A 13141-nucleotide genomic window follows, 5' to 3' on the forward strand; every position below is an offset into this window, starting at 1 on the left:
TTCATTTTAGCTGGCTCTTAGGGAACAGCTGAAAGTGGATGCAACAGACAATTCTAAGGACATTTGTTTTAATATTGCAGGGTGGGGGAACCATGCAGTTATAAATCTTTGAAACTACAGTTCAGGCTAAAATATTGCAGGCTAAAATACTGTCTGAGGGCCAGTCTGATGCAGTGGGTTGAGTGTTGAACTAGGACACTGGGCAAATAGGGTTCAAATCCCCGCTCAGCCATGGAAACCCACTAAGTGACCTTGAGCATGCTCTTAGTCTCAAGCGAAGGCAAACGTAAAAAAACCCTCTGTATGAATTTTGCCAAAAATACCCCATGATAGGTTCACCTTAGGGTCACCATAAGTTGGATATGACTTGGAAGGCACAGAACACATACACAAAAATATTATTTGCCTTCTGTAGCAGTTCACATTTGTAGCATTTCACAGGTAGTGTTCGCTCATTCTACATCTGCGCATTTGTTTTTTGTGACCAAACCGCAGAATTTTGCATTTGTCTCTACTGAATATCATTCTATTTGTTTCAGCCCAATTTTCTAGTTTCTCTAAGTCCCAGACCCTGGCCCCAGACCCTGAAGCACTCCTCTTGATACTTCCCTCCAGTTTGAAGCACAGCCACTGATTATGATTCTTTGAATGTGCTTTTTCCAACCAATTACGTATCCATCTGACATTGTTCCCACATATTTCACATTTAATCAGTTTTCCAATCGAAATATCATATCAGATGCTTTGTTGAAATCCACATAAATAACATCTACAGTATTTCCACCATCTACTAAATTAGTGACTCAATAAAAAAAAAGATATAAGCTTCATTCGGCTGGATTTGTTCTTGACAAACCCTTGCTGGCTCTACTAGCCACTGCATTATTATCTAGATAATAGCAAACAGACTCCTTTATAACCCATAGGTCTTCCTGTTTTATTAAAAAAGATCATAGTTTCCAAAATATCAGGAGAGCTATAGTCTGACAGCACCCGAAATAAAGGGGTATTTATCATTTTTGGCCACCTAGCCTTGCAGGATTCCGAACAAAATTCTTAGAAATTAGACATAAAGTCTTGCACATACTACATGCTTCACAGGTGAAGCATCACTTAATCATAAAGTACTTCTAAAAATGGATTGCAAAATATATGACTGATTAAATACTAGTATTAATGCACTTCAAATATTTTGGGTGTCAAAGATGGCATGATGTCTACCAACTTGATCCTTGAATGGGTAGGAATGTGTGTTTGTATTCATGTGTGTACACACACACACTCTGATTATGGCCTGATATGAAGATCTTATTCCATTACAAGATCCGTGTACACTCTGCCAGTCTAAGTATCACTGGTAAGTCAACTAAGTAATGTGTATTCTTTTTTTTAACCTCACAACAGGTTACAGTATGACTATACAGTAGCTACACTACTTGTCTGATTCACCTTACATGGCTCCTAAATACCTCATTAATATTTTGCTGCTCAAGAGCACTCAAAATGCTGGAATTCAAAAGCTCATCTACACAAAACATCAGTTCTCTTTGATTGGTGATAGGTTCAGAAACTTCAGTTAGTTCAAAACATAGTAGCCAGATTAGTAACTGATACATTTAGGATTGTTCATATTAAAATCACCCCACTGGCTGCCAGTTAGTTTCCAGGCATGTGTTGGCTATCGCCTTTAAAGCCCTACATGATCTGGGTCCAGGTGACCTATGGGATCAACTCATTCTATACACTCACCCTTGTACACTCAGATCCTCTAGGGGAAATTTACTCCAGTCACCAGAGGACTTTTTCTTCAGCCACCCCCAGACTGTAGAACCATCGGGTGAAAGAGATCCAGTGGCTGAATACACAATTTACGCATTAAAGACTAGTTTCTTGTCACAGGCATACCCAGATCATTTTTTATTTTATGAATTTTAAACTATGGATGAATTGTTTTAATATGTATTGGTCTTGTATATTCTTTTAAGCCAATGCTATGTGTTTTAACTGGTTCATGTATTTTCACTGATATTATGTGTTATTAACTGATGTGTGTTGTATTTTAATCTGTTGCTGGTCCTCGTCTTGATCCATGAAGCAAGGTGGATAACATGTTGTTGTTGTTCTTGTTGGTAATGGACTCCATCCTGCCATTATCTTATCTATTTGCTATCATGAATACTGCTCACACCGTACGCTCAGTTATTGTGTACATTTGAAGGAGAAAAAGGCATTTTTAGTAAATAAAGACCAAGTATTTTTCTTTCAGTTGTAATCCAATGATTCAAGGCAATAGGATGCACAAGAGGAAGGTGAGAAATATGCAGTTCATTTTAAAATTCCCCAAAGGGTAATAGCTCAGTTTAATCCTAGACAGATTCTTGGAAGGAAATTCTATTATGTCCAAGTGTTAAGTGTTTCACTCTCACCCCCAAAGCAAATAAAACTGCTTCTCCTGAAATGATTAATAAACTAGACATCACTGCCCCCTTCTGCTCTCTTTTTATCTTGCTCAGAATAGCTCTTAGGTTTTTGGGGAGTGGCAGGGTTACTTCCTGGTGCTGATAATTTGAACTTCCTCAAACAATTTCCAAGGTTAAATACGAAGCACCAGCCAAGCCTTTTCTTCTTAGATATTTTGACTCTTACTCTAAACTGCATATGCATATGAGAGCCATTTAGACACACATTTGTCACACATTTAAAAAATTCATACAGGCTACAAATGATGTTCTAAGTGGTTCTACAATGTAGTATTACCTTCTCGTCAGGAGTAGGGGATAACATTTTTTCTTCCAGTGGATGTACTGAATAATCATAGGGATAAGAAACCACCAAATCACCCCCATGGAGACTGGCAGATAGTACAAATGGGATGGACTTGATCCACTTCATAACAGCTTTTGTCTCTGGGGCTACCTGAAGAACATTTTAAAAACTGTATTAGTAGGCATATTAATGTACATAAAAAATGGAGCTATCACCAAAATGTTTTAATCAAGTGTTTTTGAAAGGTATGATATTGTGGTAACTCGTGAGGTTAAAGGCTGAGGTTATTCTGACAAAAGCTAGTAAAAAGCTATGCTCCTGAAAGCATCATTGAATCACTCCACAGTAAGTGACACAAATGTAGAGACTGAGGCCTGTTACAGACTGCCAAAATAAAGCTGCTTCGGGTCTCTTTGAAGGTATGCTGTTTAAATGATGCATGCACCCTAAGAATCCGGAAGCTGCACCAAAGCTGCACTCCAGTGCTTAGGAATGGAGTGTGGCTTTGGCGCAACCTCCAGACTCTTAGGACCCATGCATCATTTAAATAGCATACCTCCAAAGAGACCCGAAGCAGCTTTATTTTGGCAGTCTGTAACAGGCCTGAGATTCCCCACTCCACCCCATCTTTTGGCCCTCAGAATCTGGCACTATTACAATACAATTGGATACTATGCTGATGGGATATGTCCTTTATAGAATAAGTTTACTGGGGCATAGGATAGGATAGGAATATGGTTCATGAACTTTGTGTTCCATACCTTGCCCCACCAGTAAGACTGTGGAATTGGGAGGTGGTCAGTACGTGCCCCTCTGATCCTTGCTATTCTGTAAACTTCAGATGTCAAATCCGGGAAGTTCCTGTTAAGATCAAGATTCTGAGCTGTTTGCCTCCCATTGGTCCATCCGTTGTAGCCAGCCCCCTAATTAGCATTGAACAGAAAAATAAACACACAAACACTGGTGAATCCATACATAAATTTATTGACAAGGAGGCATGAAAACAGATGTAACTTTTAAAGTGAATTTGAATTTTCTTGTCATTTGGACGTTTGTTTTATAAATTCAATGTTAGCTATTTTAAGCAGATATGATGGGCAACTGAATAGTCACAGTACATTGTATTTTTAATGTAGTAAATGGATTCAAAGAAAAATATTCTTTAAGAAAAGCTAACATAAACACACACACAACCCCCCTCCCATCCACATTTATAACACTTTTCTTTCTTTTAGAAGTTTTGGCAACTAAAACAGAGAAGAGACAGGATGTAAAGAGATACAGTCTGCTTGTTTTCTGGTGCTCCAGTGGATTCAAACTGATTCAAATTGGAAAGAATAAGAGTTTTTAAAGCAGATATTGGCTATCTAGCTGTAGATGTTCACTGGTAGGGAGCTGAAGCAAGAAACTCTTGGAGTCCCATGCAATTCTACAGTTCTGTGAATTTGTGGTCTTAGGTACACTCTAGGGTGTTACTTTTCCTATGTATTTCAGATCCTGCCAAACCACAAGTTCCTTTTAAAAATGTTCTTAAAAGTCATCATCGCTATCATCAACAACATTATAATCAAAAAGATATCCTCTAACCTATATCTTCCTAGGTGCTTACCTCTTCTGCTGCAAGTTCATACCCATCTGGATTCATGGAAGGGAGAAGGTGAATTCGTGTATTGTTGATCAGTGTTTGGATTCTGGAGTTCCCAAGGAGATATTCCGAACACAGATATTGGGCAAGATAGATCAGTAATTCTTTACCCACAACTTCATTTCCATGCATGTTGCCAATATACTTGAATTCTGGCTTAACTGCAAAAATATGAGCCAGAATAGGTTTTATTTCAGTGACTTTCAAGATATATGAGGGTGGTGACTGTTAAGTGTGGTATGGTTTCTTTTCTTACCATGGCTTCTGCTGCCCTGGTCAAGAATTTTCTTACAAGATGTTCAAGATCGATTGTCACTCTCAGTCTGTCATTGTTGAAGTGAGGGGATGAGTTTTTCATGGAAGTAACAAACCCAAATTTGATAATGGAGGTAGAAGGAAGACTATCTAGGGTGATTACGCTACAAGTCAATAGCTTCAGTTCATCTGACATCCACATTTCAAATAAATATTAAAATCAGCCCAAACTATTGTTGCACCCAAATAATATCATCATATTTAAAAATGAAACCAGCGCCTACTATAGTTCTCAAGAAAAGGTAAATTTCTATTACATGGAAATGAGTGTAATGAAGCCACAGCAGGCTATTTTTCCTTCCACAGTTTTAGATACTTGCTTATAGGATAATTATATATTTGAAGTCCAGAAGTGTGGAAAGCAGTTTGAAGGAATCTGGAGTGGAACAACTATCAACACAAAGGTTAAGTACTTCTTTTGTCCTGCCTTTCAATGTTTTATGAGCTTATCGCACAAAGTTTCCATTCCATTGTAGCTTTTAAAACACCCGAAACAGCCACAATTCTTATCACATTACCATGCAGTCATGAATTGAGAACAGGTTGTCCATGAATCTTATCACATTACTGATCCATTTACCATCTGAGATTAATTAGTAGCGTCTTTGGCAGTGGAGTGTGTGCAGTGAAAGCCATTTAATTCAGTTTACACTATCCTAGGTGAAATGGTTGTCTTCTCAGTTCTAAGAAGCCATGCTTTCATTGGGAATGGGAGCTGTGTGTGTGTCTGTCCATGCCATGGAAGCCCTTTAAATCCAATTTGTACTGCCCCAGGTGAAATGGTTGCCTCATCAGCACTAAGAAGTCTTGCTTTCATTGGGAAAGGGAGGGGGTACAGTCAAACTCCTTTAAATTCTCTTTGAATTATCCTTGAAAGACCTACGGCACATTCTTCAGTAACAAGCTAACTCCGGTATTGACAGCTATTCACAAGATTTTCTCGTTCATTAAATCAGTGGCAGAAGCTCAGATTGACTACAAGATGCCTATTGCCCAGCCATGATGTGGTGTGATAAGATCCATCAATTACAGTGTCAATCCCACTTCTATCCCACTATTGAAGTGCTGTGCAATAATCTCCTTTGTCTCGTGTGGACAATTTGCCTTCATTTTTGTAATCAACTAGGGTTTCATTACATTCTACAACATGTATTTCCCCTTTCTGAAAACAGCTTAATCATGGATTTCAATCTACAGCAATCCTTTTTTTTTAAATAAAATAAAATCCAGAAATATGAAAGGACAGACAGAATTTAAACACATTCTCAGAGCTTGGTCAATTCCCATCTAAAGAAATGTAAAGAAAAGGAACCAACCCAGACTGAACCTTCTGCCTCATGTTTCTTTCTTCCAGACTACTCTTTGATGAGGGAGGACATACTGCAACATATCTTTCTCACACCTTTTCTCCTTTAGATTAGTTTAAGGAGGATCTGGCTACTTCTATCCAAGAATATATTTCTTTAATAAATGTTCCTCTTGTAGAGGATTCTAAACTTATTTTTGCCTGAATTCTTTCAAAGTCATCATCCTAAAATGGGCACCTCCACTGTTGCTGTAGTAAAGGCCTTTCATTCCAATAATAACCTTCAACATCCACCCCCTCCAACAGGTTTGGCATCACCATGTTTTAGGAAAGAGTGTTTGCTGCCACCACCATCCACTGCTCTCTGACTGCTTTTACCTGTGGATCCTTTCTCAGCTACTCCTTCCTCTTCACCTGTTCAGCCACATGCCTGAAAGTCCCCTGTTGCCCATGAGTGATGCTATTTTCTGCCATGGCCAGATGAATTATTTTACAGTTTTTCCCAGTCAGAGCAAATCAATGGCAAATACACTCAAAGGCAGCGGCACTTTGTCTCATTCACTTACAACTTTCTTTGGAATGTAAGGCATTTGGACAAGATTTGAGATGGTTTCCCATCTGACAGCCAGTCCCCACCTATAGCTAGAGCAAAGCAATACTGCCTATGTTTCTGCAACTGAATCTGATCCCACCCTTCAATGCCTTATTCTTTGAAGTGGGATGCCCTTCAGAGTTGAACTAATATTATGAGCTGAAATCTGAGATGGTGCTGGTTTGCAAAGTAAGTCAGTGGCTGTATTCTTGCCTGATAAACTTTGGGAGTGGCTGAGTAGAGGAGGAGGAAGAACCAGCATGTGGTTTTTAAAGGAGGTGGAAGCAAAAGTGAGAGCATCAGAGGAGGCATCTCAAGCAGCAATATGTCTTTGGCCAGCTTTGATGGAATTTTATATAATTCTGATCTCCATTGATAGATTACTCACGCAATTCATGTTGTCCAGGGCTTGTAGAAAATTCAATCACAAAGAGGTCTTTTCCTTCAAAGCTGCGACCAATGCTGTACATCTTGGAAATATGGGAACACCTGGATACAGTCTGTTTCAGTACTTTTACCATTTGGGGGAATGAGTGGTGGGTGAACTGAATGAATGTTGATGCCTCATTGAGTGCATCGTCTGCAAACTCTGTCTCACCTGGGAGGTAACAAAATTGGTTTAAGTAAGTTAGCTTTTTCATTGCACATGCAGAAGATTATTGTAGCATATGAAAACCTGTGAGTTGCCTTGGGTCCCTTCGAGGAGAAAGCTGGCATATAAATGAAATAAGTAAAAATAAATAAATAAAATATTTTGTTTCACCACTAAGTAAAAAGTGAAAACATATATCAAAACCAAGCATGATAGCCAAGTTTAGGAAATTGTTAATCTTGCAGAGTGACCCCTAAAAGGTAATACAGTCAACCCTTCTTATACACTGATTTTTTATACACGGATTCAAGCATACACGGTTTGAAAATGTTCAAAAAAAGTATAAATGTCAAATATCAAACCTTGATTTTCCATTTTTTATAAGGGACACCATTTTGCTATGTCATTATATTTAATGTGACTTGAGCATCCACGGATTTTGTTATTCACGGGGGATCTTGGAACCAAACCCCAGCGTATAACAAGGGTCCACTGTACACCTCTCAATGATGGGTGCTGGCAATCATATTCACACTCACATTGGCACTTCTGCTTGAGAATTTCTCAGAGGTATTCAGGGGACCATTCTGACCATTTAGCAAACCTAGTTTTTATATTCTAAAAGGTAGCGCTAGTAGCAGTAGAAGACAGTAGAAGTGTCCCAATTCAATGTTACTGGGATCTCTGGAAAACTAGCTACAAGTTCTCTTGTGGTAAATTTAATAAACACATATACTAACTATTTTGCCATGTATTTAACAAATTTCAGAGGACATGTGATTGAATTTAAGGGGGGAAAGAATGACAGATAAATTTACTGAGGGCAGGTGGTGACACTACTCCGCTTGGCAACTTTGAACCCCTGCCCCGAACTTGATTACTTTATCATGATCCAGGAGGAGATCTGAGGACAGACACTGGGAAAAACTTAGTGCAGGGGAAGTAGAGCCCCAGAAGACTTCACCTTGCCACAGATTCCTATAGGAAGGAAGCCCTAAGAGTCAACAGTGCATTGCCTTACAGCATCTACATCTAACACTCTTCATAGGTTAAATGCACTCAGTGCATTCTGCTGGTGGTGCCAGAATGATATTTTCCCAGAATTTTGGGTACAGAAAATGTGAAAAAGCAGCAGCAGCAGCAACAGCAACAACAACAACATTTTCGAGTGCCATCACATTTCTTGGTAGCAGAATGTGTCTGGGGAACAGAAATATTCCCAAGTGATGCCACATGCATCAAATACTGATATCCCCCACTCCTCTTTCCACTCTTTGTTGTGGCTATGACAGTGGGAACTTTCAGTCTAGTGTAGTTACCTTCATCTATAGAAATAAAGAAATAAACCACACTAGCAAAGGCATTTTCTTCCAGATCAATTTCCTCTTATAATTATCTTGCTTCTGATGGGTCTACAGTTACTAAAGCTTGCCTTAAGCTAAGATGTGCGGTCATAGTATGTTTTACAATATGAACGTTAGTCCATTAGCCCTTATTTTTAATTTATCATTAAAACCACCATTCAGTGCATGGATAGCAGAGACTGGTTTTATTACTAATATGGCCCTGGAACATGGTGCTAGTTTTCTGGGGTCTATCACTGCCCCTCAAATAAGTTACCTTACATGGCTATTGTGTGTATTGAGACAGGCAAACCATTTTAAGAATCATATACATTTTGCTCTCGTTGTGTCCTTCAAGTTCTTTCCAACCTATGGTGAGCCTAAGGCGAACCTCTCTCAGGGTTTTCTCAGCAACATTTATTCAGAGGAGGTTTACCTTTGCCTTGCTCTGAGGCTGAAAAAGTGTGACTTGCTCAAGGTCACCCAGTGGGTTTCCATGGCTGAGTGGGAATTTGAGCCCTGGTCTTCAGTCAAAGTTCAATGCTCAAACCACTACACCATGCTGGCTCTCTGCCATATACATTATTTGTATGACACATATAAAAAGACAACAGCATTTTGTCATGCAGAGATGCTTCCAGTAGGGTTTTTTTTTTTAATCAGACCACTTTAAAGTTTTGCCATCAGTTTTTTTTCTTCATAACAAACCATGGAGCTTGACAGATGGGCAACAATGTGCTCCCTCCTAGGAGCAAAAAGAAGCTGCCAAAAGCAGCTACCTGGAAGGGGCATGATTGGTGTGTGTGCGTACCCCGATCATGTCACTTCCTCCCTGCGCTGTTGGGCAATGCGCAACGCTTGCACTATCATGGCACCGCCCGTGTGGATGGCAGCAAACCATGATGGTGATGTCCCCTTGGACTAAGGCTGCTTGGCATGTAAATGCCCAACCTCATCTACCCCTAGTTCAGGGTGAGGATGCTGCAAAATGCCCATTTGTATCGGGCCAATGCTGCAAGCTTGGTCAGGCCAAGAAAGATCATCAAAGGAAAACTCAAAGCAACATACATCCTCCGGTTGCTGCGTCCGGGAACTGCAGCGGCCAAACCGCGCGGTTCCCGGGCGCAGCCAGAATGAAGCGCCGAAATGGCGTTTCTTCTTGGGCCCTGGAAGTGGCACCACGAGGCACGAGGTGTGCACTCGCGGTGTCACTTCCAGTGCGCGATGTCCGGACGCTGAGTGTCCGCGACGTCAAAATGGCGGCGCCCATCTGTATGCGGCGCCACCATTTTGACATAATCGTTACGCATGAGGGGCAAGGCATGTCAGTAAGCGCCGCCCCTCTCACGTAACAACGGCGCCCCATAGGGCCTGTCCGGAACATGCCTTATATTTCCAAATTGGCTCACAAGTTGATACACTTGTTGGTGCCACGTCTGCCATGGTTTCTGTATTGGCTTCAGCTTGTTTGGCCATTGACAGTGATCAGTCTACTTAGATGTGCTAATGGGGGTTTACTAAAAAGAATATAATAAACTAAAAATAAGTCAGACTATTGGCAATAATTTGTTATGCAAAGTGTGTTTTTGTTGGATTTTTTTAGGCAAATGGGTCTATAACTGTCAGTAGGCTTTCTAAAGCTGTTCTCCCATCCATCAGCTTTCACTGTTCCAGCAGGAGAACAACTTTTTATAGCCTACTGACAGATTGCTTCATCTATTTTTTATTTTAAGAAGTATTATTCTTTTCTGTCTTTAACCCTGCGCAAGATTTTAAAATTACCATTAAAATAAACTTTTCTTTATTCTTTCTTTGCACTTTATTCTTTCTCTGTGCAACCTTTGTTTCCCCTGGGCACCAAATACATCATCTCAAGCATGATCAATTTACATAAACCTAAGGTTAACATCAACCGAGATTGATTTTGCACAGTGTTATCCAGTAAAGTAGTTAATTTATTAGGTGGCTGACTTCCCAGTCCAAAGCTTAAGAAATTCTTGGAAGTCGAAAGCTTTTGTTAAGGGGATGTTGATGCTGACCTCCCTACTAGACACGTGACCAAAATGGTGAACTTTAAGGAACTATGGCTAAATCAGATTGCTACAAAGCTATAAGCCAAAAGTCTAAGTATTGCTAAAAGGCAAAGAATCTTCAGTTCATCTTAGATAGAAATAGGGATTGGTATGTTCGAACTCCATCAGTTCTATGAAAATATGCAGACACATTTTCCTTCTTCCCTCACAGCATTGCTTCTTACCTCGTAGCTTTGCTAATGGATCAAAGCATCCTTCTACCTCATCAACAAAGAATCGATCACAGTCCAAGAAGTATGGCCAAGCCATATCAATTGCATCAAAGGCAGGAAGGCAACTTTTTCTCAGGGCTTCACAGACATTACGACAAGGCTTAATTATTTTTCCCTCTTCACATTTTGGAGCCATGATAGAGCAGCTCAGAAGTCTCAAGTCAGGATTGCATTCTCCCTGCAGCAAGTTATGGAGCACACTCATCAATATATATTCAGAGCTATATTCAACAACTCCTCTGGATTGTTGATCCAGCAAATTAGGAAACATTGTTCTTGAATAAGACACATCAGTGCAGGAATTCAAGCTGATATCCACACATTTTCCTGTGAGAAATCAGAAGAAAGGTATAAGAATGTTTCTTGTGCAGTGACCAATGTACAGAAATCCAGTATGGTGTAGTAGCTTGAGTATTGGATTAGGATCCTGAGAAACTAGGGTTCAAATCCCTAGTCAGCCATGGAAACCTTAGTGGCTGACCTTGAGCAAGTCATACTCTTTCACCCTAAAAGGAAGACAAGCATCCTCAGAAAAGAAATTTTGCCAATAAACCCCCCAAAAATTATTACTGTTATTATTTGTCATCAACTTTGATTTATGGCAACTGTATCAACATATGGCTTTAAGAGGCCCCAGTCATCAACTGTGCTCTTCAAGTCTTGCACACTCAGGGGTATGGCTTCCTTGGATGCAATCTCCCTCTTTTCCTACTGCCTCCCACTTTATTAAGCATTGGTATGATAGGATCACCATAAACTGTGGTCAACTGAAAAACACATAACAACAATGATCAGTCTAAAGCAATCTAGTAGTAAACAAAAGATGATTTAATTGGCTTATACTTCAGTAGTCTGAAAACTCATCATAATACATTTATTTGATTTATTATGATACAGTATTTCAAAATTTTAGCCTGGCCCTAAAGGTTTTTATTTCTTCATTGCAAGGATTCTGTGATGAAAGCATATAAATATATCTCAATTAGCTATTTAAAAATCTCTGAGGGGCTATACAGATTGCCCCTAAGGGGCAGCATGCAACCTCCCTTTCCCTGATCAGATCAAAGCTGCGGCAACCTCACGTCATGACCCCGATCCAGCCTCTGAAGAGCACAAAAAGGAGCTGCAAAAAGCAGCTCCTTTTTTCACCCTCCAAGGAGTGCCATAGCCGTGGTGGCATGGCTTTATGATGCCCCTTCAGCGCTGCATCATGTGTGGACCAGCGTGTGCCGAAATGGTACCATGGGGGGCGGAGTTAGGGCATCCAGCATCAGGACACTGCTCCCTGATTCCGCCCATCGGCTGGCACTTTCTGCTGGTCTGTATAGGGCCTGAATCGTTGTTTTAATTGTCACAGTGTTGTCAGCTTGGTTGTAAGTTTCCATATTTGGCCTAAAGATGAGTAATTCTAAGCATCTAGGCTTAGCTTTACCTCTGATTCTTTTGTGGCTCGATATATTTGTTCTGTTTAATCAGCCTGTACCAACCTGACCATTAAATAGGAAATGGTGGGGGTGGGGGTGCTTTGAAGACTGCCAATACTGTCAAGAAGAAGGCAGTGTTCACTGATACTCTTGCCTGTCTCCTCTGCACTTAACCAATATTTTCTTGCAATAAAAATGATAGGACAAGGAGAGGGAAACCACAGGAGACTTACAAATACAGAACAATATTATTTGAAGCCTCTTTAAAATTGCATGAGTGAAGCAGAATAAAAGGCTTAACTGGAAACAACCAAAGAATGGTTGGAGCACCATCATGGTTGTTATTGTTATTCCTGTGCTCATCTGTTTCCCTATGGCTACTGTGGCAGAAAAGAATGCTCTGGCCTCGGTCACTGGCCTAAAGAAAGGCTGCTGTTAAGTTGCTCCCCTCTCTCCTAGTGAGAAAAACCAGCAAGGAGAAAACAGTGCCAGCAGCTACTGGGAGCCCACCTCTCTCATTGTAGCAATCTGCAAATTCTACACAGCTGTTATTACTTCTGGTTTAAATTAGAATCAGATTATGTACATAGGAATCAATGTAAAATTATAAACAAAAATGGCCAGGATTAGATTCCTTCTGTTGCATACAATATTTTTTCATTAAAAAGCTTGTCCCACATTGTAGATGAAATATAAGTGACAGTGGTTGTTTTGGGTAGGGGACACCCTGTTGGACCTTCCTCTCCCTTTCCCGGCTGCTCCAGCCATGTGTGCCCTTGCGAGCTGCTCTGTTCCAGGTTTTTACCCTGGAGAGGAATCCCAGGATGGAGGAGGAGGAGGAGGACATGTGCAC

General features: G+C 40.3%; 1 protein-coding gene across 1 annotated transcript in view; it reads right to left on the bottom strand.

Moving 5' to 3' along the window:
* The window catches only part of CPZ (carboxypeptidase Z), a 30031-nt gene extending 19115 nt beyond the window's left edge, over window positions 1-10916 (bottom strand). Inside the window, exons 1-5 of the mRNA XM_089500221.1 lie at window positions 10817-10916; window positions 7013-7222; window positions 4376-4572; window positions 3528-3689; window positions 2758-2916 (exon numbers count right to left, since the gene is read on the bottom strand). Of these exons, the coding sequence (XP_089356347.1) occupies window positions 2758-2916; window positions 3528-3689; window positions 4376-4572; window positions 7013-7222; window positions 10817-10901 (813 nt within the window). The 5' untranslated portion in view covers window positions 10902-10916. The remainder of the gene's footprint in view (window positions 1-2757; window positions 2917-3527; window positions 3690-4375; window positions 4573-7012; window positions 7223-10816) is intronic.
* Between the last annotated feature and the right edge of the window lie 2225 nt (window positions 10917-13141).

The sequence above is a fragment of the Sceloporus occidentalis genome, unplaced genomic scaffold (genome assembly GCF_023333645.1).
Source record: "Sceloporus occidentalis isolate IW3139 unplaced genomic scaffold, rSceOcc1.0.p SCAF_150, whole genome shotgun sequence".
Lineage (NCBI taxonomy): Eukaryota > Metazoa > Chordata > Lepidosauria > Squamata > Phrynosomatidae > Sceloporus > Sceloporus occidentalis.